This window comes from Phyllostomus discolor, chromosome 12, assembly GCF_004126475.2.
Source record: "Phyllostomus discolor isolate MPI-MPIP mPhyDis1 chromosome 12, mPhyDis1.pri.v3, whole genome shotgun sequence".
In the NCBI taxonomy this organism is placed as follows: domain Eukaryota; kingdom Metazoa; phylum Chordata; class Mammalia; order Chiroptera; family Phyllostomidae; genus Phyllostomus; species Phyllostomus discolor.
The window spans coordinates 19861038-19885595 of NC_040914.2; the positions used below are offsets into that span (position 1 = coordinate 19861038).

Genomic DNA, 24558 nt, shown 5'->3' on the forward strand with positions numbered 1-24558 from the left:
TCATTCTCTCTCTCTCAAATCAATTTTAAAAATTTAATAATAAACCATGATGTCCCTGACAAGATAACTCCCAACTTTATGAAAGTTCACACATTCATTCATCCACTGGCCTAGGCACTGAGGGAAGAGTAGTGAGCAGATCAAAGTCTGTGCTGTCCCGGAGCTCCCAGTCCATCTGGCAGACAGACATGTGCGTGTGTGTCTAGAGCAGCGATCCCCCGCGGCCTTCTGTGCGATGAGGAAGTACTCCAGCCCAGTGCAGTCCAGGCCGGTAACCACCAGGTCCTGGTCGCTCAAAATGTGGCTGGTGTGGCTAAGGAACTGAAGTTTTTTTTCTTTTCTTTTCTTTTTTTTTTTTTGAAGATTTTATTTATTTATTTTTAGAGAGGGGGAAGGGAAGGAGAAAGAGAGGGAGAGAAACATCAATGTGTGGTTGCCTCTCTCAAGCCCCCAAATAGGGACCTCACCAACAACCCAGGCATGTGCCCTGGCTGGGGATTGAACCGGAGACACTTCGGTTCGCAGGCTGGAGCTCAATCCACTGAGCCACACCAGCCAGGGCTAAGGAACTGAATTTTCCATTTTAGTTAGAAGGTAAATTCAAATAGTCTCATGTGGCTTGTAGTTACCACCCAGGACAGCACTAGAAAATTCTACCCTTACAGAGAGGTACAGACAGTTGGCCATCACATAGCCTTGGCTGGCTCACACAACACACGTGGGCTTACCCTACCACTGAGGGCAAGCCGCCTCGCAGGGAAAGAAAGGAAATGCATTTCTTCAAAAGAAATAAAGGGCTCTGGTTAGTGTGGCTCAGTGGATTGAGCACTGGCCTGTGAACCAAGAAGTCACTGATTCAACTCGCCGTCAGGGCACAGGCCTGGGGTGCAGGCCAGGTCCCCTGGTTGGGGGCATGCAAGAGGTAACTGATGTTGCTCTTTGCACATCAATGGTCTTCTCCCTCTCTTCCTCACTCCCTTCCCATCTCTGAAAATAAAATATTTTAAAAATTAGAAAAAAAAAAGAAAGAAAGAAAGAAACAAGGCTTCTCCTCTCAGCCTGTTCTGGAAACCCATTCCGTTAAGCCCACTCTCTCGGGAGGGGCAGAAAAGGAACCATCAAAACCCTCTTCCCTAAGGGAGGCACTCTTTTCTACTTCTTTCGGATCAGTTAAACCACGCACGCAGACTCACATCATTATGCATTCCTTACCAAGAGCACACACTGTTCTCAGCTTGCTTTCTCTGTGGACAAACACCTCTTGGCATCTTTTCCACCTTAAAGAAATCTTACCTGTGCCTGGCTTGCCAGTGCCTGGCTTGCAGGACGACCACCTCAAACCAGCCCAAATTCATTCATTCAACCACTCCTTTTTTTTTTTTTTTTGAGAGGGAGAGAAACATCAATGTGTGGTTGCCTGTTGCACACCCCCAGCTGGACACCCGGCCTGCAACGCAGGCATGTGTCCTAACTGGGAATCGAACCAACGACCTTTAAGTTTACCAGCACTCAATCAATCTACTGAGCCACAGCAGCCAGAGCTCAACCACTCGTTATCAAGCACCTGCTGTGTACCAGGTGTTGTTCTAGCCTCTGGATACAGCAATGACTCAGACAGACAAGGTCTGTCCCTCGTGGAATTTAAATTCCAGTGGGGTGAGATGCAGGCTGCCCTAAATCAGCGACAACGTTTCATAATTCCAAGGGGATAAGTGCTACAGACAAAAACAGGGCAGGATGAACGAATCTCAGAGACCCGGGAAGGAGGCTGCAGGCTTCAGTATTACATAGGGCGCTCGGGATGGTGTCTTTTGATCTTTTGAGCAATTGCTTGGAGGAAGTGAGCATGTGAGCCAGGGGGGTATCTGGAAGAAGAATGCTCCAGCAGAGGGAACAGCAAGTGCAAAGGCCCTGAGGCAGGAGCATGCTGGAGCAGTCCAGGAACCGTGCAAAGGCCAGCGCAGCTGCAGCAACCTAGTACGGGAGGCATGCGTGGAATATGGGGGGAGAGGGGCAAGGAGGGTGTCGGGGGAGTTTGGTGGCATAGATCCTTGGAGCTCAAGGTAACTCTGCTCTCTGAGTGAAGTGGGGAGTCAGGGGAAGGCTGTGAATGAGGAGGAGCAGGAGTGACTGAAATATCAAGATCCCTTTGGCGACAGAGCTGGATAAACAGGAATGTAAGGAGAGACACCGGGTATTTCATTTTTCCCCAGACCTGCGCCTACACAAAGGCTGGAGAATGGGAGATGGGTGAGTTTACTGGAGGTGTAGGGACCATGGGGGACAGCATTATATTCCCAAACAACAGAGCAAACGATTAAAAGCAAAGGCTCTTAGGTCTCCTTTTCCTGAAAGCCCCTCAAACCCTCCCACCCCTGGAAGCTCTGGTTGGGGGCTTCTCAGTCTTTCCCTGCCTCCCCCGCCCCCCTGTGTCCACCAAGGACCCCCAAAGACCTTCCTTCCACCTCATCCTCATTTCCGGAGCCTCCACCCCTCCTCTGCGGCCTGACCCTGGAAACGCCAAGGTTTTCCCACTTAAACCCAGAGGCAATTCACCTTTTGCCCTCAGGGGCATTTTGCTAAACCAAGAGAAACTTCAAGAAATTACAGTTTGCCCACAAAGCAGCATTGCCGCAGGCAAGTGGTGGCATTTTTCTTGCCTATATATATATACGTGTCCAGATGTCAGCTGGGATCTCCCTGCCTGTTGGGATCTATATAAAGTCAAATCAAATGCCATTCTCCCACAGTGGGGTGGTGAACGCCCTCCCCCGGTTTCTACTCTTTCTCCAGAGCTCTCTCTCTGCCCCGCCCCCAAGTTTTTTGCTTCCACTGCTCCATTCAACATGGGGAATCCTCCCTATGTGGAGTGCTGGGCCCATTCTCTCCTTTTCTTCGATTTCTCTGCAACCACCCACATACACAAGGCATTTAGGGGCACGTGTGTGAGTGTGCGGACAGGGCTTTACTGACAGTTTGGGGACACGGAGGGATTTTTGTCAACACACAGGCAAACAAGCTGAAACTCCAGGTGCCATTCTCGTCAGAGAGACCCTTTGCCTTCTCCGCCACCCCGTGCACAGCCACATGCCTTGATCTCTCTCGCTTCACCCTCCGCACCTGCCCTGTCCAATACTGTTTAAGTTAATTTAAATTAAAGTTCCACCCTGGTTCACTGTGGCTCAGTGGGTTGACTGCCAGCCTGCGAACCAAAGAGTTGCTGGTTCAATCCCCAGTCAGGGCACATGCCTTGGTTGTAGGTCAGGTCCCCAGTAGGGGGCGTGTGAGAGGCAACGACATATTGATGTTCCTCTCCCCTTCTCCCTCCCTTCCCCTGTCTCTAAAAATAAATAAATAAAATCTTCAAAAAAGGTCACACTGGCCCATTTCAAGAGCTCAGGAGCCACAGGCTGGCTGGTGGCTGACGGGCTGGATAGCACCAAGGGCATATTTCTGTCACTGCAGAATGTTCTTTTGGACAGTACTGGGCAACCCAGGACAGGTGCCTCCCTCCAGGAGCTAGTCTGGTGTCTGCAGTTAAGATGATCAAAATTCCCCCCACACATATGTCATTTTTTTAAAAAATGCATATGAAGTTATACACTACATGGGATTCTGGGACTAGCTTTTTTTTTTTTTTTCTCATCTCATTAATACACAGTGGAAATCTTCAGATGCCAGACCATAAATGTTTATATCCTGTTTCGTAGAAGAGTTACCCTGTGTTCCATGGTGTGGATCTGTTTATGCGCTCATTCATTCATTCTGCCATTCACTCTGCAAATATTTACAGCCGTCCTGTACGTGAAGGACGTCCTGTACGTGAAGGAAGTGTGCTGTGCCACAGCCTGCAACACAGGGACTCGGCCCCACCCCTCCTGGGGCAGGGAATCTAGTGGGAGGGGCTGAGAGTCCCATAACCTGAGACAGAAGTGTACAATGGCAGCAGCTGTGGAGGGAGTGACACGTGGTGAGTGCCACCGTGTCCTCCTCTGTGAGAAGTGATTCCATATCCCTGACTGTCTTCCCACCGAGTTTTAGAAATTAGGGCCTCGTGGGAGAGACAAGCAAACTTGGATGGAGTCTCAGTCTGAACCATGGAGATGCCTTAGTAGTTTTTATTTTATAGGAAATGTCGGGATGAAACGAGTTATTTAAGTACATGGATAGTGTCCAGCACAATATTAGTGACCATTAACATTGTATTATTTTTAGAAATTTCATTTAATCTTTATTGTATTTTTTAATTACCATTTAGTTCCCTTATGCCCCCCTCCCGAACATTGTATTATTATTTATGATTCCTTGTTTGATGCTCAGTCCTCCTTATTTTTTAAAAGATTTTATTTATGCCCTGGCTGGCGTAGCTCAGTGGATTGAGTCCAGGCTTGTGAACCAAAGGGCTGCTGGTTCAATTCCCAGTCAGGGCACATGTCTGGGTTGCAGGTTCCCACTAGGGGATGTGCAAGACACAACCACACATTCCTGTTTCTCTCCCTCTCTCCTTCCCTTCCCCCCTCTATAAAAATAAAAATAAATAAAAGTTTAAAAAAGAATCTAAAGGTTTTTTTTTTAAATATCTTATTTTATGTTTACATAGAAGGGAAGAGAAGCAGAGAAACATCAATGAGTGGTTGCCTCTCATACGCCCCCTACTGGGGACCTGGCCCACAACCCAGGCTTGTGCCCTGACTGGGAATCTAACCAGCCACTCTTGGTTTGCAGGCCAGCTCTCAATCCATTGAACCACACCAGCTAGGGCCTTAGGCCTCTTTAAAAGAGTATATAGGACTCCTTTGGAGGGCTCTGGTGAGGATTAAATGAGTAATTATTTCATTAATAGTCACCACTAACATTTCTCCAGCACTTCCTCTGCACCAAGCACTATCTAATGTTTACAGCAGCCCCAAGGGATGTATCACTGTTATCCCCATTTCACAGACATTGAAACTGAGGCACAAAGTGGTGTGGCTTGCTCAAGAAGAGTTACTATTTAGCAACTGGAGCAGTTGGAGATTAGGGGTGGCAGGGGTTCAGGGATGGGCCATGAGGGCATCAGTGTGGGACTGACTGTGCCCTTCATCCCCCCCCCGACCCCCCCCCCAGGAAGCTGGACGCCTTCATCTATGACGCGGCTGTGCTCAACTACATGGCCCGCAAGGATGAGGGCTGCAAGCTTGTCACCATCGGCTCAGGCAAGGTCTTTGCCACCACGGGCTACGGCATCGCCCTGCACAAGGGCTCCCGCTGGAAGCGTCCCATCGACCTGGCACTCCTGCAGTTCCTGGGGGACGGTGCGGCTGCACGAGTGTGCCTGGGAGAGGGGGCGAGCCCCGGGCCCCTTGGAAGGAGGGGATGTGGACCAGGACACCAGGGCCTGAGGGAAGCGGTGGCCGGCGGGGCCTAGACTCCCTATATCAGAGAGGAAGGTCCTCAAGGGTTGCCCACAGGTGACCTCTGACCACCTGCCCTTGCCCCCTTTCTCCAGACGAGATCGAGATGCTGGAGCGGCTGTGGCTCTCCGGAATCTGCCACAATGACAAAATCGAGGTGATGAGCAGCAAGCTGGACATCGACAATATGGCGGGCGTCTTCTACATGCTTCTGGTGGCCATGGGCCTCTCCCTGCTAGTCTTCGCCTGGGAGCACCTGGTGTACTGGCGACTGCGGCACTGCCTGGGGCCCACCCACCGCATGGACTTCCTGCTGGCCTTCTCCAGGGTACGCGGAGAGGGCCAGGCAAAGGGGCCAGATGGGTGGAAGCTCGCAGGGATGCCTGGGAATGGAAGGGACTCGGGCGGAGGTGCGGGAGAGGAGGGAGGGGGCAGAGGAAGACGGGTGCTCCGGGGCCTACTGAGCCGAGCCCGCCTGTCCTGTGGCCCCTGCAGGGCATGTACAGCTGTTGCAGCGCGGAAGCAGCCCCGCCGCCGGCCAAGCCCCCGCCTCCGCCGCAGCCGCTGCCCAGCCCCGCGTACCCGACAGCGCGTCCCGCGCCTGGCCCTGCGCCCTTCCTACCCCGCGAGCGCGCCGCCGTGGATCGTTGGCGCCGCGCCAAAGCCACGGGGCCGCCGGGGGTCGCGGGCTTGGCGGACGGATTCCACCGCTACTACGGCCCCATCGAGCCTCAGGGCCTGGGCGTGAGCGAGGCGCGCGCAGCGCCCAGGGGCGCGGCCGGGCGCCCGATGTCCCCACCCGCGGCTCAACCCCCGCAGAAGCCGCCGCCCTCCTACTTCGCCATTGTGCGAGACAAGGAGCCGGCTGAGCCCTCAGCCGGCGCCTACTCCGGCTTCCCGTCGCCGCCTGCGCCCCCTTCCGCCGCGGCCACCGCCGTCGGGCCACCGCTCTGCCGACTGGCCTACGAGGACGAGAGCCCGCCCGCGCCCGCGCGCTGGCCGCGCTCCGACCCCGAGAGCCAGCCCTTACTGGGGCCCGGCGCGGGCGGCGCTGCGGGCGCAGGGGGAGCGGGCGGCGGGGCCCAGGGGGCTCCCCCTCCATGCCGCGGCGCGCCCCCTCCGTGCCCGTACCTCGACCTGGAACCGTCTCCGTCGGACTCGGAGGACTCGGAGAGCCTGGGCGGTGCGTCGCTGGGCGGCTTGGAGCCTTGGTGGTTCGCTGACTTCCCCTACCCATACGCCGATCGCCTAGGGCCGCCGCCCGGTCGCTACTGGTCGGTCGATAAGCTTGGGGGCTGGCGCGCCGGCAGCTGGGACTACCTGCCCCCGCGCGGCGGCCCGGCCGCCTGGCACTGCCGCCACTGCGCCAGCCTGGAGCTGCTGCCGCCGCCGCGCCACCTCAGCTGCTCACACGACGGCCTGGACGGCGGCTGGTGGGCACCTCCGCCCCCTCCCTGGGCCGCGGGACCCCCGCCTCGGCGCCGGGCCCGCTGCGGGTGCCCGCGGCCGCACGGGCACCGCCCGCGGGCCTCACACCGCGTGCCCGCACCCCCTGCCCCGCACCACCACCGCCACCGGCGCTCCGCTGGGGGCTGGGACATCCCGCCGCCCGCGCCCACTTCTCGCTCGCTTGAGGACCTCAGCTCGTGTCCCCGTGCCGCCCCCGCGCGCCGGCTCACCGGGCCCTCCCGCCACGCGCGCCGGTGCCTGCACGCAGCGCACTGGGGGCCGCCGCTGCCCACCGCGTCCCACCGCAGACACCGGGGCGCAGACCTGGGGACCCGCCGGGGCTCAGCGCACTTCTCCAGCCTCGAGTCGGAGGTATGACGCGGCCCCGGGGGCCCGACCGTCCCCCTCGGTCAGCGCAGGCCACGGCCCGAGGGGGCACGCGCAGTGGACAAGGACCCACGTGGGGTGGGAAAGAAAAAGGTGGAACCGGCCGGACCCCGCCTGGAGCAGCGTCCTGTGCCCCTTCGTTTTCGAGGCACTGTGGGCCCCAGGGGATTTGGTTCCCCAAATCTCACCCCGCTTGAGAGCGAGAGGGAGGAGGTCTCGGAGCCCACCGGACTTTTTTTTAAACCCGACAAGGGCTTTTTAACGTCACCAGATGGGGCGGGAGGTGGGGGTTCACGCCACGCCCGCGCCCCACCCCCACGCCCGGGGCCGTGGCCCTCACATCACTGTGCAGCTCCCCGGTCCCGGCCACGCTTCCGGGGAAGCCCGTTTTTAATCTTTCATCCATCGGGACTCAAAACTGTGAGACGCGTTCGTCAAACTGTGACCCTAGACCTTGGCCCCGCCATACAGAAACCCCTGACCCCAGACTGTGACTTCCGACCCCTACAACTGGTCATCCGACCCGACTGTGACCCCTGACCCCAAACTGTGACCCGAACCCCAGACTGTGCCCCGACCGGACTGTAACCCTTGACGTCAAACCGGGACACCCCGTTCCTCCTTTCGAGTCCTCCGTCGCATTTCCCAATTTTGACATAGGGCACGCCCCCAACGGAAGCCCCGCCTCCCTCTGCCCCGCGCTAATCCCAACCTGCAGGGCCCAGAACTTCCCAGTTGGTCGCACCACACTACCAGCCCCAGGTGCCACCAAACACATCCTCTCCAAATCCAACCCTTATTTGTGACCCTTCGGTGATGACCCAGCAGACGCCCCCCACCCCCTCACCCAAAGCCTCCTCTTCCCAGATCTCCAGCCGGGTCTGGAGCTGGGTTGTGGAAGGGAGGGTCTGGGAGTCCACACTCACCACCAACCTCCCTCCCCACTCTCCTGTTCCACATTGCAGTGTTTGGAATAAACCATGTTTTTATGCCTCCTCCGTCCAAGTATGAGCTCCGCGTCTGTCTCTTAGCGCACCCCTCCCCCCAAACATCTGGAGAAAACTTAAACTGAGAAAAGTCCCACAGAGAAAGAGAGGGCAGAAAGAGAATTAGAGCGAGAACAGAGATCCTAGAGGGAGGTGGGAGACAAAGCCCCAGAAACAGGAGGTGGAAAAAGTCCCGAAGAAGTGAAGGGCTGAGAAGGGGCAGGGGTGGACAGAGACCTAGAGGTATGGGGGACAGGGACTCAGGAAAGAACCAGGATGAAAGCATTTTAGGATCAAGTCTAGGGTCCCATTCCTATGGCTTCCAGGGACAAGGCTCACAAGATTCTTAATATCCTGTTTGTGCAAGCGAGGAGAGTGTCTAATACATTCCAGCCAACCCACATATCTTGAACACCGTTAACCTCACCAATGAGAGTACATTTCTAACATTTCATTATGCCAATTAGCCAAACCTCTGGGCCATAAAGAGAATCAAAGCACTTGTAATCGCTGCCTCCAGAGGGTGGACTTTCCGATGAAGTGCTCGCTGACCATAGCTGCAATGTGAAGTCCTGGTTAAGCAGCTGACTGCCCTGAGAGAGTAGGTTCAACTGACTAACTTGCACGTTAATATCATTCCGTTTACATAAAGCATTTTGAAGTAAATTAAAGCCATCATCACAAGGAGGGGAGGAGAAACTGGCTTTATGGGTCCTCAGAGAATAGAAACTCACGGTCCTTGTCAGTAAGCTCTTATTTGCATACATGAATAATCAACTAAGTAAAAATAAAGCGCTGGGAGTCAAAGGTGGAAAATGGAGTGGAGGCTCAGAATTGCTTTAGTTGATGGGGAAACGAAGGCCCGCCACAGGACTACAATTCCCAGGAGGCCTTGCCGCTGCTCCGCAGAATAGCGCCTAAAGGCACACGGACCGTGAAGTTTCTCGGTATCCACTGCAGCTCTCCTAGGCTAAAGTAGGACGCCGTTACCGTAATTCTCCTTTTCCCTGTCCCTACCGCCTTCTCTAATCGGTGAACTGGAAGGTTTCCAAGGTAACCGCGCAGCCTAGCGGACCTCGGAAGGGGGGGGGGAGAAGCGTAACCCGGAAGTGACGCTTCTACCTCGCGCCCACGGTGAGAGGCTTCTAAGATGGCGGCGCGCAAGGGTCGGCGGCGCACGTGTGAAACAACGGAACCCATGGAGGCCGATTCCCACGACGCAGGGTCGGAGGGTCCGGCCCAGGTCTACCTGCCAGGCCGGGGGCCGCCGCTGCGCGAAGGAGAGGAGTTGGTCATGGACGAGGAAGCCTACGTGCTGTACCATCGAGCACAGACTGGTAGGGCTGGATACCCAGACTCCTGGGTCCTGAGGAAAGAGGGCACTGGAATCCTGGGTCCTGAGGGGATCAGATCCTGCGCTCTTAACGTAACAGGCGCTCTGAGAGAGAAGACTCGAGTCTAAGAAGGATGACATCACACTGAAGGGGCCTGAGATCCCCCTATCCCTTCGTAACTTTCCAACCTGTCTTTCCTGCCCCAGGCGCCCCCTGTCTCAGCTTTGACATAGTCCGGGATCACCTTGGGGACAATCGGACAGAGTTTCCTCTTACGCTTTACCTGTGTGCTGGGACCCAGGCGGAGAGCGCCCAAAGCAACAGGTGGGTGAAACCTGAGGCTTTCTCAGACCCAGGAGTCCAAGTCCCCAGCCTCTTACTGCCGCAGGGTCCAGGATTCAGCCTCCAGCACCCCACTCCCCAGGACCCAAGAGGTAGGGCTTCCAGCTTCTGCCTCCCTCAGACCCAGAAGTTGGGGTTTCCATCTTTCCTCCTCCCTAAGGATCCTGACACCCAGCGCCTTAGGAAAGTCACATCACACTTTCCCCCAGATTAATGATGCTTCGGATGCACAATCTGCACGGGACGAAGCCCCCACCATCAGAGGGCAGCGATGAAGAGGAGGAGGAAGATGAAGAGGATGAAGAAGAGCGGAAGCCTCAGCTGGAACTGGCTATGGTGCCCCACTATGGTGGCATCAACCGAGTTCGGGTAAGTACAGCCTGAGGAGTGCGCCCCACGTCCTCGGGAGCACACCCCACCTCTCCTGTCCGTGTGGGTGCCTCATCCTGCCTTTCAGCTTTTGGGAAAGCATCGGCTTCGTAATTTTCTCCATTCATTGGTATATGTCCTAGGTATTCTGGGTTGTCACTGGGTGCTAGGTGCTGTGGAGGTATTTTTGTTTTTCTGTAAAATGCTGAGAGTTACAAACTTGCCTGATGTGAGGGTAAAACAGAATGAGTAACCAATAATTAGGTGCTTAGAAACAGCATCTGATTGTAGTGTGTCTTTGTGGTTTCTTATTTTTTTAGGAACTGTTAGGAGCTGTGGCATCACTTTTGTGGTTCAGGGTGATGGCATCTTCTGATGAGGTTGATGTGTGAATTAAATGAGATGACAAGGAAACAGCAGTTGAGCAGTGCTCAGCGTATAGTTCTTGCTGTGTGTCTCCAGTGACGTGTCTCTGGCACTGTTCCAGACCCCAGGGACTTAGCAGGGAGCCAGAGGTCTCTGGCTGCAGGAAACCCACATGCTAGTGGAGAAAGGAACAAGAACAAACTAGGTAGATGTGTACTATATCAAAGGTGCTAAGTTATTTTACTTTTTAAAGATTTTGTTTATGTTTACAGAGGGGAAGGGAAGGAGAAAGAGGCAGAGAAACATCAGTGGGTGGTTGTCTCTTGTGCACCCCTTACTGGGGACCTGGCCCACAACCTAGGCATGTGCCCTGACTGGGAATCAAATTAGTGACCCTTTGGTTCACAGGCCTGAGCTCAATCCACTGAGTTACCCCAGCTAGGGTGGTTGCTATTTTAAATTGTGTGGTCTGAGAAGTACTCACTGATAAGGTGCCATTTAGACAGAGGCCCGCAGGAAGCGAGGGAATGAGCCCAGGGTCTGTGGGGGTAAGATCTGCAGGCAGGGGAAACAAGTACAAAGGCCCTGGGATGCACTTGGCATGTTCGAGGAGTTTTGAGGGAAATGGGCGGGGGGCCAGTGTGTGTAGAGCAGAATGGACTTGAAATGCAAGATCTCAGGGGCGGGAACGGACGAGACAGACTGTTCAGGGCTTTGTAAGCCATTGTAAGGCCTTGGCTTTCATTTGGGGAGGAACTGGGAGCCACTGAAGAGGATAGAGCAGTGGAAACATGGGATCTGACTTGTTTCGAAGATTTTATTTATTTATTTTTAGTGAGAGGAGAAAGGGACATCGGTGTGTGCAATTGGTTGCTTCTCGCACACCCCCAACAAGGTCCTGGCCTGCAACCCAGGCATGTGCCCTGACTGGGAATCGAACCAGCAACCCTTTGGTTCACAGGCCAGCGCTCAGTCCACTGAACCATACCAGCCAGGGCTGACTTGTGTTTTAAAGGGATTCCTTTGGCTGCTGTGTTGGGAATAGGCTGCAGAGAAGCAAGAGCAGAAGGATAGCGTCCTAGAAGAGGCTGTGGTTCAGGGAAGGATGATGTCAGTGGTAACTCACATGTGACGACAATAGAGGTCATTAGAAGGGGTCAAAAGTGGTGCGTCTTTCATGGAACCAGCGTAGGTGGCAGGTGTAAGGAAGGGACGAGTAGAAAGTAAGTCTTGCAGTTTGGGGAGCAGTAGGTTGAGGTCGTCAGGTAGGAGCCTGGCTCTGCTTGTATGGAGGCTGAATGGTCAGTGCCATAGGAGTCTAGGGTTCAGGGGGTCGGGGCTAGGGGCCGCTGGAAACCCTGGGCCGGATCTCCTTGTGAGCAAACGGACAGGGGACCAAGGCCTGTGGCTGTCCAACCTTGAGAGGGTTGCAGGTGGCAGGGATCACAGCCTCAATTCTCAGGGGTCTTGAAGTTTCGTTCTCCCCCCACCACTACCTCTCCCACTGGGTGGGAGGTTGTCACAGGCACCAAGCTAGCCTTGCAGACTGTGGTCCTTTCTCACAAGGGCTTCTGGGGCTGTGGTCCCAGCCCAGGGGGCGGGGGGGCCGGGGTCTGAGGAACTGGAGCCCTAGTTCTCAGGGATGCTGGGAACCGTGGTCACTACTCTGGGCCTCCTGTCCCAACTCGGCTCCCCTTCCTTCTCCCCCACAGGTATCTTGGCTGGGCGAGGAGCCAGTGGCCGGGGTGTGGTCAGAGAAGGGCCAGGTGGAGGTGTTTGCGCTGCGGCGGCTCCTGCAGGTGGTCGATGACCCCCAGGCCCTGGCGATCTTCCTCCGAGACGAGCAAGCCCGCATGAAGCCCATCTTCACCTTCGCTGGCCACATGGGCGAGGGCTTTGCCCTGGACTGGTCCCCCCGTGTGCCTGGTGAGATCCTGGGGTGCGCACTTGGTGCTGGGGGTGAAAGGGGGCAGGGTCTGCAGCCAGGGTTGGGGGCAGTGTGCTGAGACTCCAGGGAGGGGAGCGAGCGATGGCCAGCTGGGACCAGGTGGTGTCCTGACTCCCTTCCCCAGGGCGCCTGCTAACGGGTGACTGTCAGAAGAACATCCACCTGTGGACGCCCACGGATGGCGGCTCCTGGCATGTGGACCAGCGGCCTTTTGTGGGCCACACCCGCTCCGTGGAGGATCTGCAGTGGTCCCCGACCGAGGACACGGTGAGGGAGGGCCAGGGGCAGGTCCTAGCAAGGGGCCCATGACTGGTACCTGGTCTCAGGTGGGGTCGGGGGAACCACGGGTTGCTCAGACCCTCTCTCTTCCAGGTATTTGCCTCCTGCTCAGCCGACGCCTCCATCCGCATCTGGGACACTCGGGCAGCGCCCAGTAAGGCCTGCATGCTCACCACAGCCGCCGCCCATGACGGGGACGCCAACGTCATCCACTGGAGCCGCCGGGAGCCCTTCCTGCTCAGCGGCGGGGATGACGGGGCCCTCAAGGTCTGGGACCTGCGGCAGTTCAAGGTACTTTCCCGCTGCGCTCCTGGGGCTGAAGAAGCTCCCATGCCCGGCAGCCTCTGGGATCCTTGGGTTTTCCCTCCGTGAGTGGCTTCGTGCACCGGAGCCGGGAAAGCCCTTTGTGTTGGGGCCAGCCCCTGGGGTGCAGGTTGGGAAGCGGTCTCGGCAAGAGGACAGCTGGTGTGGAGGCCCTCACCCTGCCAGCTGGGGCGCTGGCAGGAGGCGGAGACTACAGTTCCCGTCTGCCCGTGCGGGCACTTTGCAGCTGGCTGGGCTGCTGGGGGCTCAAGGGCTCGGGGAGTTGTGGTTTTTCCTTTTTGCGGATTCTATGGAATCATCAGAGACTTGGAGCCCAGCTTACTCATTGCAAGAGGGAAACCGAGGCACAGCAAGGACAGGCGTGGGCATGACGTTATTGCCCGAGTGGGCTTTGCAGGCTGAGAGGGGTTCTGGGTGGGAGAAACTGCTGCTTTTAGGATCCCTCTGAGCAAAGCCCCGACTTCCTGTGGCTCCGTGCCTTCCCGGGATCACCGGGTGGCGATCTTTTTCCCCTCCGGTGTAATGGGTTCCACGGAATCAGCCAGGGCAGGTGTCTGGCCAGGTCTCAGGGCCGAGTTGACTCACCATTGGAACTCAGAAGACACTTCTCCACATTGGGGAGACCCATCCCCCCAGCACCTTTGTTTAGGGAAAGCGTCTTCAATCTTTTCGCCGGCTGCCTCTGGAGCCCGGGAGTCGTGTTCTGCCCCTGCAAGGTCCTAGACTCAGTGGGGGAGACATTTGCAGAACCACACACGTGTCTGTCTGCCCCACCGGGAGGGGATTCTTTACAGGTGACACCACGGTTCCAAGAGCCCCTTGGACGTTACAACTTTATGACCAGCTGTACTTGACTCTCTGTCCTTTCAGAGAGTCTGGGCTTGTGAGGGCTTGAGGGCACAGCCCTGGTGGAACCCCGAGGCCAGGGAGAGGTGGGAGACTCTTGAGGGCTGAGGTGCCGTGGGAGTCAGGCCGAGGTGCTCAAACTCCTGTTTTCCCACAGTCTGGCTCCCCGGTGGCCACCTTCAAGCAGCACGTGGCCCCCGTGACCTCCGTCGAGTGGCATCCCCAGGACAGTGGGGTCTTTGCAGCCTCAGGTGCGGACAACCAGGTCACACAGTGGGACCTGGCCGTGGAGCGGGACCCTGAGTCCGGCGGCGCGGAGACCGACCCCGGCCTGGCGGACCTGCCACAGCAGCTCCTGTTCGTGCACCAGGGTGAGACGGACCTGAAGGAGCTGCACTGGCACCCACAGTGCCCCGGGGTGCTGGTCAGCACCGCCCTGTCAGGCTTCACCGTCTTCCGCACCATCAGCGTCTGAGGCGTCCTGGTGGCGCCTGGCCTGGCCTGGCCTGGCCTCGCCAGGGAACCGAAGTTCGGGTTGGTTCCCCTGGAAGGGACGCACTCAGAGCTGGCAACCGGCCCCTCCCAAAGAAGGACCTCACTTGGCCTGCCAGCCACCATGGTGGCTTCTCTTGGACTTACTGTGCTTTGAAAGGCTTTGTCTGCTCCAGTGACCCGCCTCTTGCCGAAGGACAAGATTGACCCACAACCCTCTAAAACAGCTTGGTTTGGTCTAATGACCCTGCTGGCCGAAGGACTTGGTTTGACCCTTGGCCCTCCGAAACTGCTGGGTCTGGCTCCAGGGACCCCACCTGCCCAGAGACTTGGTTCAGCCCAGTGATGCCCCACACACACCACCCTTCAGAGGACTCTGTCCACCCGTTTTGTAGGGGGCTTGGTGTGGCCCCACTTGCTATGGGTATTTTGTCAACCCTGGCACCTGGCCTGACCCTCTGGCCCCAGGGAACCCAATGGCTTTACACTGGTAAGACCAGATTTGGGGGGTGGGCTTCCCCAGCAGGATTAGGGTCTACCCCTTCCTGCCACCAGGACTAACCAGTTGGGGTGGGGGCGCTGCATGGGCCTCCCCCCTCCTCTCTTGGGGAGGAGAGTCGGGGCTCCCGAGAGGCAGTAAAGGACCGGAAGAGGCTTGACGTGTGTGTGGATCGTCCTGTGAGCAGCCGGGAGGAGGAGCGTGGCACCCGCTCCAGCCCTCAGCCCGTCGGGTGGCGCCGCCTGCCCTGAGTCTCATTCCATCTGGAGCTCACCCCAGGGCCCTGGGAGGGTATCTCACCTGTGACCCCGGCTTTTCAAGGCTTTGACTCCAGGAACCAGGGGGCCCCCCTTTCTCCTTCATCTGTCACCATCCCCTTGTGATCTCACCGCTTCTGTGTGCCCTCATTTGTGCCCCCATCTTCTCGTCTCCTGGCCCCCACTCTGTGTCCCTGCCCCCTCCCCCTTCTGCGTCTCTGCCACCATCTCCTCTCCAGCTCGCTTGGGCTGCAGCCCAGCGGCCTGCCTGGCCATCCTCCCTGGCTCCCCCTCTGCGGCTCTGAGCTGGCCCCACCCCCTGCCCCCCCTTGGGCCTCTGATCCGCCTGTGGACATAGAGGTCGAGCGCCCAGCACGAGGCCCCCGGGGCCAAGGACAGACCGCAGCCCCTCAGCACCCACAGAGGAGCCCCCAGCGGAGGGCATGGGGGTGGGCCGCCCCACCAGGTACGTGTTCCACTCGGAGGCCTTGAGCAGGTGTCCAGGGGCCACCCCACCTCCTCCCACCCCCACCCTGCTGGCTAAGGCGTCTACCACCGCACCCCTGCCCCGTTTCACCACTCCCCCTAGAGAAGCCCTGTCTGACCCCCAGGGACATGCATCCCCAGGACAGTCCCTCCCTCCAAGTTCAGTGCCTCTGACTCTGACACCATCAGCGTTTTCTGTTTTTTCTCCCTGCCCCCCACCCTCCATCTCAACAGAGCCATTTTCTCACCCTATCTCTGAGTCTTCTGTTTGTCTCTCTTCCCAGCTCCACCTCCCCATCCTTCTGTTCCCTAAGCCATGGTCTCCCACTTCCCATCGTTCCTCATCTGCCCGTCTGTTCCTCTCTCCCTGGGCCTCTGACCCCCGTGTCTTCCTCCCCCTGGGTCTCTGTCCCTCTCCCCCTGGGCCTCCCCATTCCCTGTCCAGGTCTCCCCCTCTCTCCAGGTCCCTGCCCACCCTCCCCATGTGTTGCTCCCTCTCAGCCCCTGCACCCTTCTCTCCCCAGTCTCCACCCTTACACCCCCTCCCAGCAGTCTCTGCCCTCCAACCTGCCTCCCAGACCCACTGGTAGGTGGAGGGCAGGGGAAACGTCCAGGGTCTCAGGGGAAGAGTGTCAAAAGTGTGGGTTTCTTTGGGGGGGGGGGGGTTGGGCCTGGAGGCGGAGCTTCTTGGCCTCAGATTAGATGTGACTTTGACACCAAGTTCAGGCACGTTAAGCCCCCGTCTCCTTTATATGGAAACGTTAAGCTGCTCTGACAGGTTCAGGGGGGCGCGGGGGGAGGACGTCAGGCTCTGGAGCCTTTCCCTTAGGCCCTGCTTTTGCCAGGGAGGGGTCGCCCTGAGTCCCAGGAGCACCCACACCTGAGAACTGGGCCCTGTGGGGCACAGACAGGCCCCCGGGAGGTGAAGCCCCCACCCCGTGTGCTCCATGAAGTGGACAGTCATGTCTGCCTTAGTGAGCTGAGTATGGGCCGAGGGGATTTATTCAGGAGGCAGAGCCCTGGGCTGGAGACGCTCAGGGCCCAAACTGGCACCCACCCTGACACTGCACCGGGTGGCCGGGTCTCCAAGCCTATTCCCCCATCCATGAAGCAGGCCAGTGACCCTGACCTCCCAGTGTCCTGAGCAGTCCAGGTGAGCTGTGGGGTCTGGGGGAGTCCGGTGGCTGGGCTGCGGGCAACCAAGGGGAGCTGGTCCTGGGGCCCAGGACACCCTGCGGTAACGTCTGTGGTTCGAGGCTCAGGCTTCCACACCCAAGTAGCCTGGATAGGGGTCCAGGGTCTGCTGTTCCCCAGTAAAGGCGCCTGAGCTGAGGGACAGGCCTGCAGCTGTGTCCTCCCCTGTGAAGAGCCAAGTCCCCGGGGTTGTGGTCAGAGACAGTACGATGAGGCCCATCCTGGGGCAGACTGGGATGGCAGGAGGCCAGCCTGCCTCCCACTACCCCGTCCCCCATGGCCCCAGACAGGAGAGGCTCCTGGGCAGGAGAGGACCACAAATGTCGAGGTCAGAGCCTGGACCCTGATGTCAAACCTGCCCCCTTCAGTGACTAGCCTGTTTCCCCACTTTGGGAGAACCATCTGTAGCAGCCAGAGTAGTTAAGGGTGAAAAAGGAGAGCTGGGGTACGTCGTGGGTGCTGGATACAGCCAGACCCAGTCCACTCTGGCCCAGGCCACAGCTTTGCCTCCCTGGAACGGGTGAAATAAACCCCCAGGTGGCAGGGCTGTCCCGCTGGTCATAGGCAACAGGTGTGGAGTGGGAGGCTGGGGTGGGAGTGGAGGGGGACCCCTAGGTATTGAACTTGACATTGACTAACAGCCCTCCCCCCAGACTGAGTGCCCCCAGCCCTGCCAAGAAGCCCATCAAGATCCCAGAGCCTGGCACAGGGGCAGGGTACTCAGGCGCTCAGTGAATATTAATGGAGCCCATATGGTGATATTTCACCCCTGGCCCAGACAGGTCCTGGGGACCCCTGTGCCACAGGGCCAGATGTTGCCCTGGAGGGAGATGAGGTCCCTTCCCCCTCCTCACCTCCACCCTGTCTGGCTGCTGAGATCTCCACCTCACAGATGAGGAAACAGAGGCTCCAGAAAAGGAAGTCAGTCATCCCAGGGCACATAGTGGGTCCACAACTGAGCCAGGAGTGGGCCCTGGGTGTATATGACTAGAAGCCCTTCTTGACCTTGGTGAAGTCCAGTTCCCCCATCTTACAGCTGAGGAGACTGAGGCTCAAAAGGAATCACCCAAGGTCTGAGAGTCAGGAGGGAGCCTCGGTTGTGTGTGTGTGTGTGTGTGTATGTAACAGCTTCACTGAAAGATAATTTCCATACCATTCACCTCACACATTAAAGTGTACAAGCCAAAGGTTTTTAGTATATTCGGTTGTGTGGTAATTACTGCAATTGATTTTAGAACACTTTTATATGCCCAATAAGAAAAGCTGTTTCCTCTGGCCACCATCCCCCAGTCCTGTGTAGACTAGGTGTGACTGGTCTACTCTCTGAATTTAGGGGCTTTCCCATTCTGGACATTTCATGTAAATGAAGCATACAACATGTGGTCTTCGTGATTGGCTTCCTTCACTGAACATAATGTTTTCAAGATTCAAACGTGTAACGTGTGTCAGAACTTTAGGGTTATTTTTTAAGATTTTATTTTCTTTTTAGACAGAGGGGAAGGGAGGGAGAAAGAGAGGGAGAGAAACATCCACGTGTGGTTACCTCTCACATGCCCCCTGCCCTGACTGGGCATCGAACCAGCGACCCTTTGGTTCGCAGGCTGGTGCTCAGTCCACTGAGCTGCACCAGCCAGGGCAGAACTAACTTTCAATACTGGGTAGTACTTCATTGTATAAAAATACCACGTTTTATTTATCCGTTTATCAATTGTTGGCTATTTGGGTGGTTTCCATTTTTTAGCCATTGTGAATAGTGCCACTATGAACATCCGTGTCCAAGTATTGCATGGACACGTTTTATTTCTCTTGGGAAATAACCTAGGAGTGGAATTGCTGGACCACATGGCAACTCCAGTTTAACCATTTAAGGAACTGCCAGACTGGAGGGAGGGGGTGTCAGTTTCTCCACATCCTCGTCAACACTTATTTTCTGGTTTACGTATTGTTTCATAGTATAGCCATGGTACGTAGTTGCGAAGAGGTATGTCATGCTGGTTTGATTAGCATCCCTGATGGCCAATGAGGGCAACATTTTCATGTGCTCATCAGCTATGCGTAGATTTTTTTTTTGGAGCAAAGTCTATTCAGATCCTTTGCCTATTTTTAAATTAGGTTGTCTTGTTATTATTGAGTTGTAAGGACTCTTTATATATTGTAGGTACAAATGTCTTAGCTATACGATTTGTAACTAGTTTCTCCCATCAGAGGGTTCTCTTTTCACCTTGTTGATTGTGTCCTGTGAAGCACAAACATTTTTTTAAGATTTTATTTATTTTTAGAGAGGGAAGGGAGGGAGATGAAAGAGAAAGAGAGAGAGAGAGAGAAACATCAATGTGCGGTTTGTGGGGGCCATGGCCTGCAACCCAGGCATGTGCCCTGACTGGAAATCGAACCTGCGACACTTCGGTTCGCAGCCTGTGCTCAATCCACTAAGCTATGCCAGCCAGGGCACACAAAAGTTTTTAACTTTGATGAAATTCAGTTTATCTTTTTTTTCCCTTTCGTGCCTTGTGTTTTCTGAGCTTTTTAAAAAGATCTTATTTGTTTGTTTACTTATTTCTTTAGAAACAGAGAGGGGAAAGGAGGGAGAAAGAGAAGGAGAAACATCAGTGTGAGGGAAACATTGATCGGTTGCTTCTTGCACATGCCCTAGCTGGGAACTGGCCTGCAACCCAGGCATGCGCCTGGACCCCTGAATGCTACCAGCGACCTTTCTCTCTGTGGGAGGATGCTCAACCAACTGAGCCACGTTGGCCAGGGCCCTGAGTTGTTTCTGAATGGTAGAGACCTCAGAGCTCCCCCTCATTTCCCCCGTGCTGAATCCATGCTGAGAGGCGGTGGCCTCTCAGTCATTATGAGTTTGGGCTCTGGAGCTAAAAGTCCAGCACTGAAATCCGAGCTTAATCAGCTGTGACCACAGGCAAGCTCAACATACTGTGCCTCAGTTTCCTCTCTGTAAAATGGGAATAATGACTACAGTGCTGTGAGGCCCAAATACAAAAATTCACGTAAAATGCTCAAAACAGTGGCACTGTAGAAATGTCGGCTCCGATTATTGGGGTGCTTGCTGCAACGGTGTTGTCCTGGCTATAGTTTTGTTGCTGTCATTACAAGTATTACTATCATTGTCATTGATGGTGTACTGTTTTGACTTTCAAGATGAATCCCCTTCCACCCATTTGCCAGATCAGGCCACTGAGGCCCAGGGAGCATGCCCACCCATTCCTGGCACCTCTAATGTTTCTGCCCATTTCTTGTCCCCGCAGGTTTGGGGCGCCCGCCCCCCACTAGTCCAAGTGCAGGGGTTGTCCCCGCCCAATGGGCTTGGCCAGGGCCCTGCGCCGCCTGAGCGGCGCCCTGGAGTCGGGGGACAGCAGGGCGGGAGATGAGGAGGAGGCCGGGCCAGGGCTGTGCCGAAACGGGTGGGCGCCAGCACCCTCGCCTGTGGGGCAGCGCCGCGGGCGGTTCGTCAAGAAGGACGGCCACTGCAACGTGCGATTCGTGAACCTGGGTGGCCAGGGTGCGCGTTACCTGAGCGACCTGTTCACCACGTGCGTGGATGTGCGCTGGCGCTGGATGTGCCTGTTCTTCTCCTGCTCCTTCCTCGCCTCCTGGCTGCTCTTCGGCCTGGCCTTCTGGCTCATCGCCTCGCTGCACGGCGACTTAGCTGCGCCGCCGCCACCAGCGCCCTGCTTCTCCCACGTGGCCAGCTTCCTGGCTGCCTTCCTCTTCGCGCTGGAGACGCAGACGTCCATTGGCTACGGCGTGCGCAGCGTCACCGAGGAGTGCCCGGCCGCGGTGGCCGCCGTGGTGCTGCAGTGCATCACAGGCTGTGTGCTGGACGCCTTCGTCGTGGGCGCTGTCATGGCCAAGATGGCCAAGCCCAAGAAACGCAACGAGACGCTCGTCTTCAGCGAGAATGCCGTGGTAGCACTGCGCGACCGTCGCCTCTGCCTCATGTGGCGTGTCGGCAACCTGCGCCGCAGCCACCTCGTTGAGGCCCACGTGCGGGCCCAGCTGCTGCAGGTGCGAGGCCACCACCGTTCGCGGGGTACAGGGGAATCCCGAGGCATTGTGGGAGATGTAGGCCTGAGGGCGAGGTGTGCGTCGACCCTGAAGGGTGTGTGGACTACAATTCCCAGCAGTCTCTCAGACAGAGACCTTCCAGCTCCACCTGTGGCCTGTGCTTGAGTCCAGCCAGGAACTATAGTAGATGTGAAACCGACAGAAGTCTGTGACCAACTCTTCGTGGAGGGCTAGACTTGAGACAGATTTTGAGACATAAAGAGTGTTCTGGGACTTGAAAATGGGCTCCCTATGGGATTATAGGAAATCTAAACCTTGACTGAGCTACACCTGCCCTGTAAAGGCTCTGAACAATTCCCAGAAGGCTCTGGGGCAGGGAACGTGCCAGTGGTTGGTAGTGTGAGGAGAAGTGGTTTTGCAGCTGGTGTAAATCACCGCTCAGGTTTCCAATTCCCAGCGGCCTATGAGTTGAGGCCTGGACACTGTGGGATTGTGGGAGATGTAGGTCCCAGGATAGGGTGCAGGTCCATGACCTCTGGGCACAGGGTCCCGCAGCCTTTGTGGGAAACTGTTCCCCCACCTTGGTGGCCCAATCTCTCCCACCAGCCTTCTGCTTGGAGGAGTACAGGGCTGCGTTAGGAAACTTGAATTTTAGTTTCTCAGCAACAAACAAAACAACTCCCATTGACTCCTGGGTTAGTGGCTCCCTCCCATGCTCGGCAAAAGGCGCTTTAGTGTTTCTAGAATTGTGGTCAAACAGCCCAAATTCTAGGGCTAGCTGCCCTTGTCCAAGTAGACTCTTAACCTTGGGCTGTGGTTGGACTGGGGTCAGGGGGGACAAGGTGGTGGTGGGAACTGTAGCCCCCCAAAGTGCCTGGAGTCGGTGGGAAACAGATAGGTGGGGGAGAATGAGTCTCTCCTCCTCCCCCCCCCCCACCCCGTCACCTGGGTGGGATATTATCTATCCCAGAAGTCTGTGAGGTGCTGACATGGCTGGGTAGGTGGGGGAAAACTGCCAGTGCCTGGCTTGTGGACCACATGCCCTCACCCCCGCCACACACAAACACCCATTAACACGAGGGGATGCAGGGCTGTGGCTGCATTGAGGGTGGATGGGAGTGCAGACAGCCCAGGGACTAGCCTGGAGCACCAGATGTGGGCCCCACATTGTCATCCTGCTTTATCTTCCTCTGGCCCCCTACTGAAAGCCACTTTTCTTTTTCTCTTCTCCTCCAATTGCTGCTTGTATTCTTATTATCTGTTTTGTTATGCCGATGCCACTCTGTCCCTGTCTTCCTCTCTCCTTTAACTGTTCCTCGGGTTTCTAACTCCAAACCCTCTGGGTCTCTGTCCCTCTCTCTTTATCTCTGGGTTTCTGTCCCCTGTTTCTCTGGGCTTCCATCCTCCTCCCTGGAGGCCTTTATCTCCCTCTCTCTGGGACTCTGTCCCCTCCCCCCATGCCTCTGTCCTCCTTTCTCTCTGGGTCACCATCTCCCTCTCTGGGTTCTTCTACTCACCCCACCGTCACCCCTGCTGGTCTCCTCTTTCCCTGCATCTCTGTTCCTTTCTGTCGCCATCTCTGGCTCCTTCCATCTCCATGCTCCTGGCTGTCTGTCTTTGGCCCCTTGTCTTCCGCTGCAGCCTCGTGTGACTCCAGAAGGCGAGTACATACCGCTGGACCACCAGGACGTGGACGTGGGCTTTGACGGCGGCACCGATCGCATCTTCCTCGTGTCACCCATCACCATCGTGCACGAGATCGACTCCTCCAGTCCGCTCTATGAACTAGGACGTGCCGAGCTAGCCCGGGCTGACTTTGAGCTAGTGGTCATCCTTGAGGGCATGGTGGAGGCCACAGCTATGACCACACAGTGTCGCTCTTCGTATCTCCCTGGGGAGCTACTCTGGGGCCATCGTTTTGAGCCGGTCCTCTTTCAGCGCGGCTCCCAGTATGAGGTGGACTATCGCCACTTCCATCGCACTTACGAAGTCCCAGGGACACCAGTCTGTAGCGCCAAGGAGCTGGATGAACGGGCGGAGCTGGGTTGCCACAGCCCCAAGTCCAGCTTCCCTGGCTCTCTGGCTGCGTTTTGTTATGAGAATGAACTTGCTCTGAGCTGCTGCCAGGAGGAGGAGGAGGAAGCCGACAAGGAGGACGAGGCGGAGGCAGAAGATGGGGCTGCCAGTTCCCGAGCACTCGCACCAACCCTGGCACTGCCCCCGCCCCCATGACACCAGCTGGTGTCCCCCCATTGGTACCCCCTTCCCAGAGGCAGCCAGGTGGAGAGATCGGGCCCTCCCCTGGGATGGGGCCAGGCGTTTTCCAAGACTGCCAGGCCTGCTGGATTAATTACTAGCCAGTGAACCATGCCTAGTGGCCCCACCGTGGACAGACTGGATCTTAATTCCTCTGTGTTCTGTGCGCCTCCCTGAGACCCCTTTATCAGCCGGATTCCTGAGTCTCACCAGAATTCTGGACCACCCAAGAGGCAAAGACTAGTGGTTCTAGATTCTTCTATATGGCTGGCTTGGATTGTTGAGTATGGTTAGGAATCAATGATATAGACTGCCTCCTGGGGAGGAAGTCAGCAGTACTCAAGCGGCGACACTCGAGCGGCAACAGAGATCAAGAGTTTACAGGTCTGGACTGACCTGAGATTCAAAGGACGGTTGCTTCGCGCTCAGCCAACCACGTAGCATGTCATTTTTTTTCTATACCACCCAAGGAGGGAAAGCTAGGGAATGCCCCCAGACTTCAGGGCCATCGTGATTGACCAAAGACAGGGAATGTTGACTGAGAGTCAGGAACAGACCTGTGGTTCCAGAAAGCCCACGCTGTGAGATTCTGTGAATCTGGATTGACCGCAGAGACAAGCACTGGTGGTTTGAGAACAGGTCTGACCCAGGCAGTAGAAGTCCAGACACTGAAGAGCTACGTTTCTAGAATGCACAAAACAACAGAGAGTCTGTGGGTCTAGAAGGACTAAAGTGACAGATGGGGAGTTCCTGATGCAGCTCTAGACCGCTGGCTGTAGAGCATCGAAGAAAGGGGGATCTTCAGTGCTTTTAAATGATCCACAGCTTTGTATTTTTTCCAAGTGCCATTCTAGAGTGTCCAAAGGAATCAAGATTCTGTGGCTCTAGATGAATCACAGAGTCCAGGAAGAAGCGGTGATTCTAGATGACTTCTTTGTTGTTCTGTAATGCCAAAAGGAACCCAGGCTTCAGGGATCTGGAGTCGTCCATTATCAAAACCTGGAAGTTCTAGGAGGTGGACTGAGCCCTTGACATGCAGCATTGCTGGGCTGACCTAGAAAGTGAGGGCCCAGGCAAGGCCCTGTGGGTAACAGGGCTAGTTATTGGGCAAGGGGAGGGAGAGGCCCGAGGCTGGTGAGTCTGCAGTCATGACGGATTCCATGATGGAGCCTCTGGTGAGGCTCTAGAATCCTACACCTAGTGATACGTGTCTGTTTCTTAAAGACGTTATAATATGTGTATTATATATAATATAAATACAGATATCTATCTATGTCTTTCCCATGGTTTTTACAGAAGGGTTAGAAATGGAGGTGGGGCTCATG

General features: G+C 56.2%; 3 protein-coding genes across 4 annotated transcripts in view; all 3 read left to right on the plus strand.

Annotated features, from left to right (window-relative positions):
- Positions 1-8246, plus strand: part of GRIN2D (glutamate ionotropic receptor NMDA type subunit 2D) — a 36127-nt gene extending 27881 nt beyond the window's left edge. Inside the window, exons 10-12 of the mRNA XM_028530527.2 lie at positions 5107-5294; positions 5489-5721; positions 5889-8246. Of these exons, the coding sequence (XP_028386328.1) occupies positions 5107-5294; positions 5489-5721; positions 5889-7220 (1753 nt within the window). The 3' untranslated portion in view covers positions 7221-8246. The remainder of the gene's footprint in view (positions 1-5106; positions 5295-5488; positions 5722-5888) is intronic.
- Positions 8247-9319: 1073 nt separating this feature from the next.
- GRWD1 (glutamate rich WD repeat containing 1) lies at positions 9320-15169 on the plus strand. Its single transcript, XM_028529635.2, has 7 exons — positions 9320-9552; positions 9756-9873; positions 10101-10260; positions 12339-12552; positions 12699-12841; positions 12947-13144; positions 14181-15169. Exons 1-7 carry the CDS (start codon positions 9366-9368, stop codon positions 14496-14498), a joined length of 1338 nt encoding a protein of 445 aa, XP_028385436.1. The 5' UTR covers positions 9320-9365; the 3' UTR covers positions 14499-15169.
- An 87-nt stretch (positions 15170-15256) lies between these two features.
- Positions 15257-23987, plus strand: KCNJ14 (potassium inwardly rectifying channel subfamily J member 14). 2 transcript variants are annotated; one of them, XM_028529881.2, is made up of 3 exons: positions 15257-15737; positions 20218-20977; positions 22619-23987. In XM_028529881.2, the coding sequence occupies exons 2-3, from the start codon at positions 20270-20272 to the stop codon at positions 23207-23209; spliced, it is 1299 nt and encodes a 432-aa protein (XP_028385682.1). In that variant the 5' UTR covers positions 15257-15737; positions 20218-20269; the 3' UTR covers positions 23210-23987. The 2 variants fall into 2 exon arrangements, with proteins under 2 accessions (XP_028385682.1, XP_035868389.1); XM_036012496.1 differs by lacking the exon at positions 15257-15737 and adding an exon at positions 16262-16910.
- Positions 23988-24558: the final 571 nt, after the last annotated feature.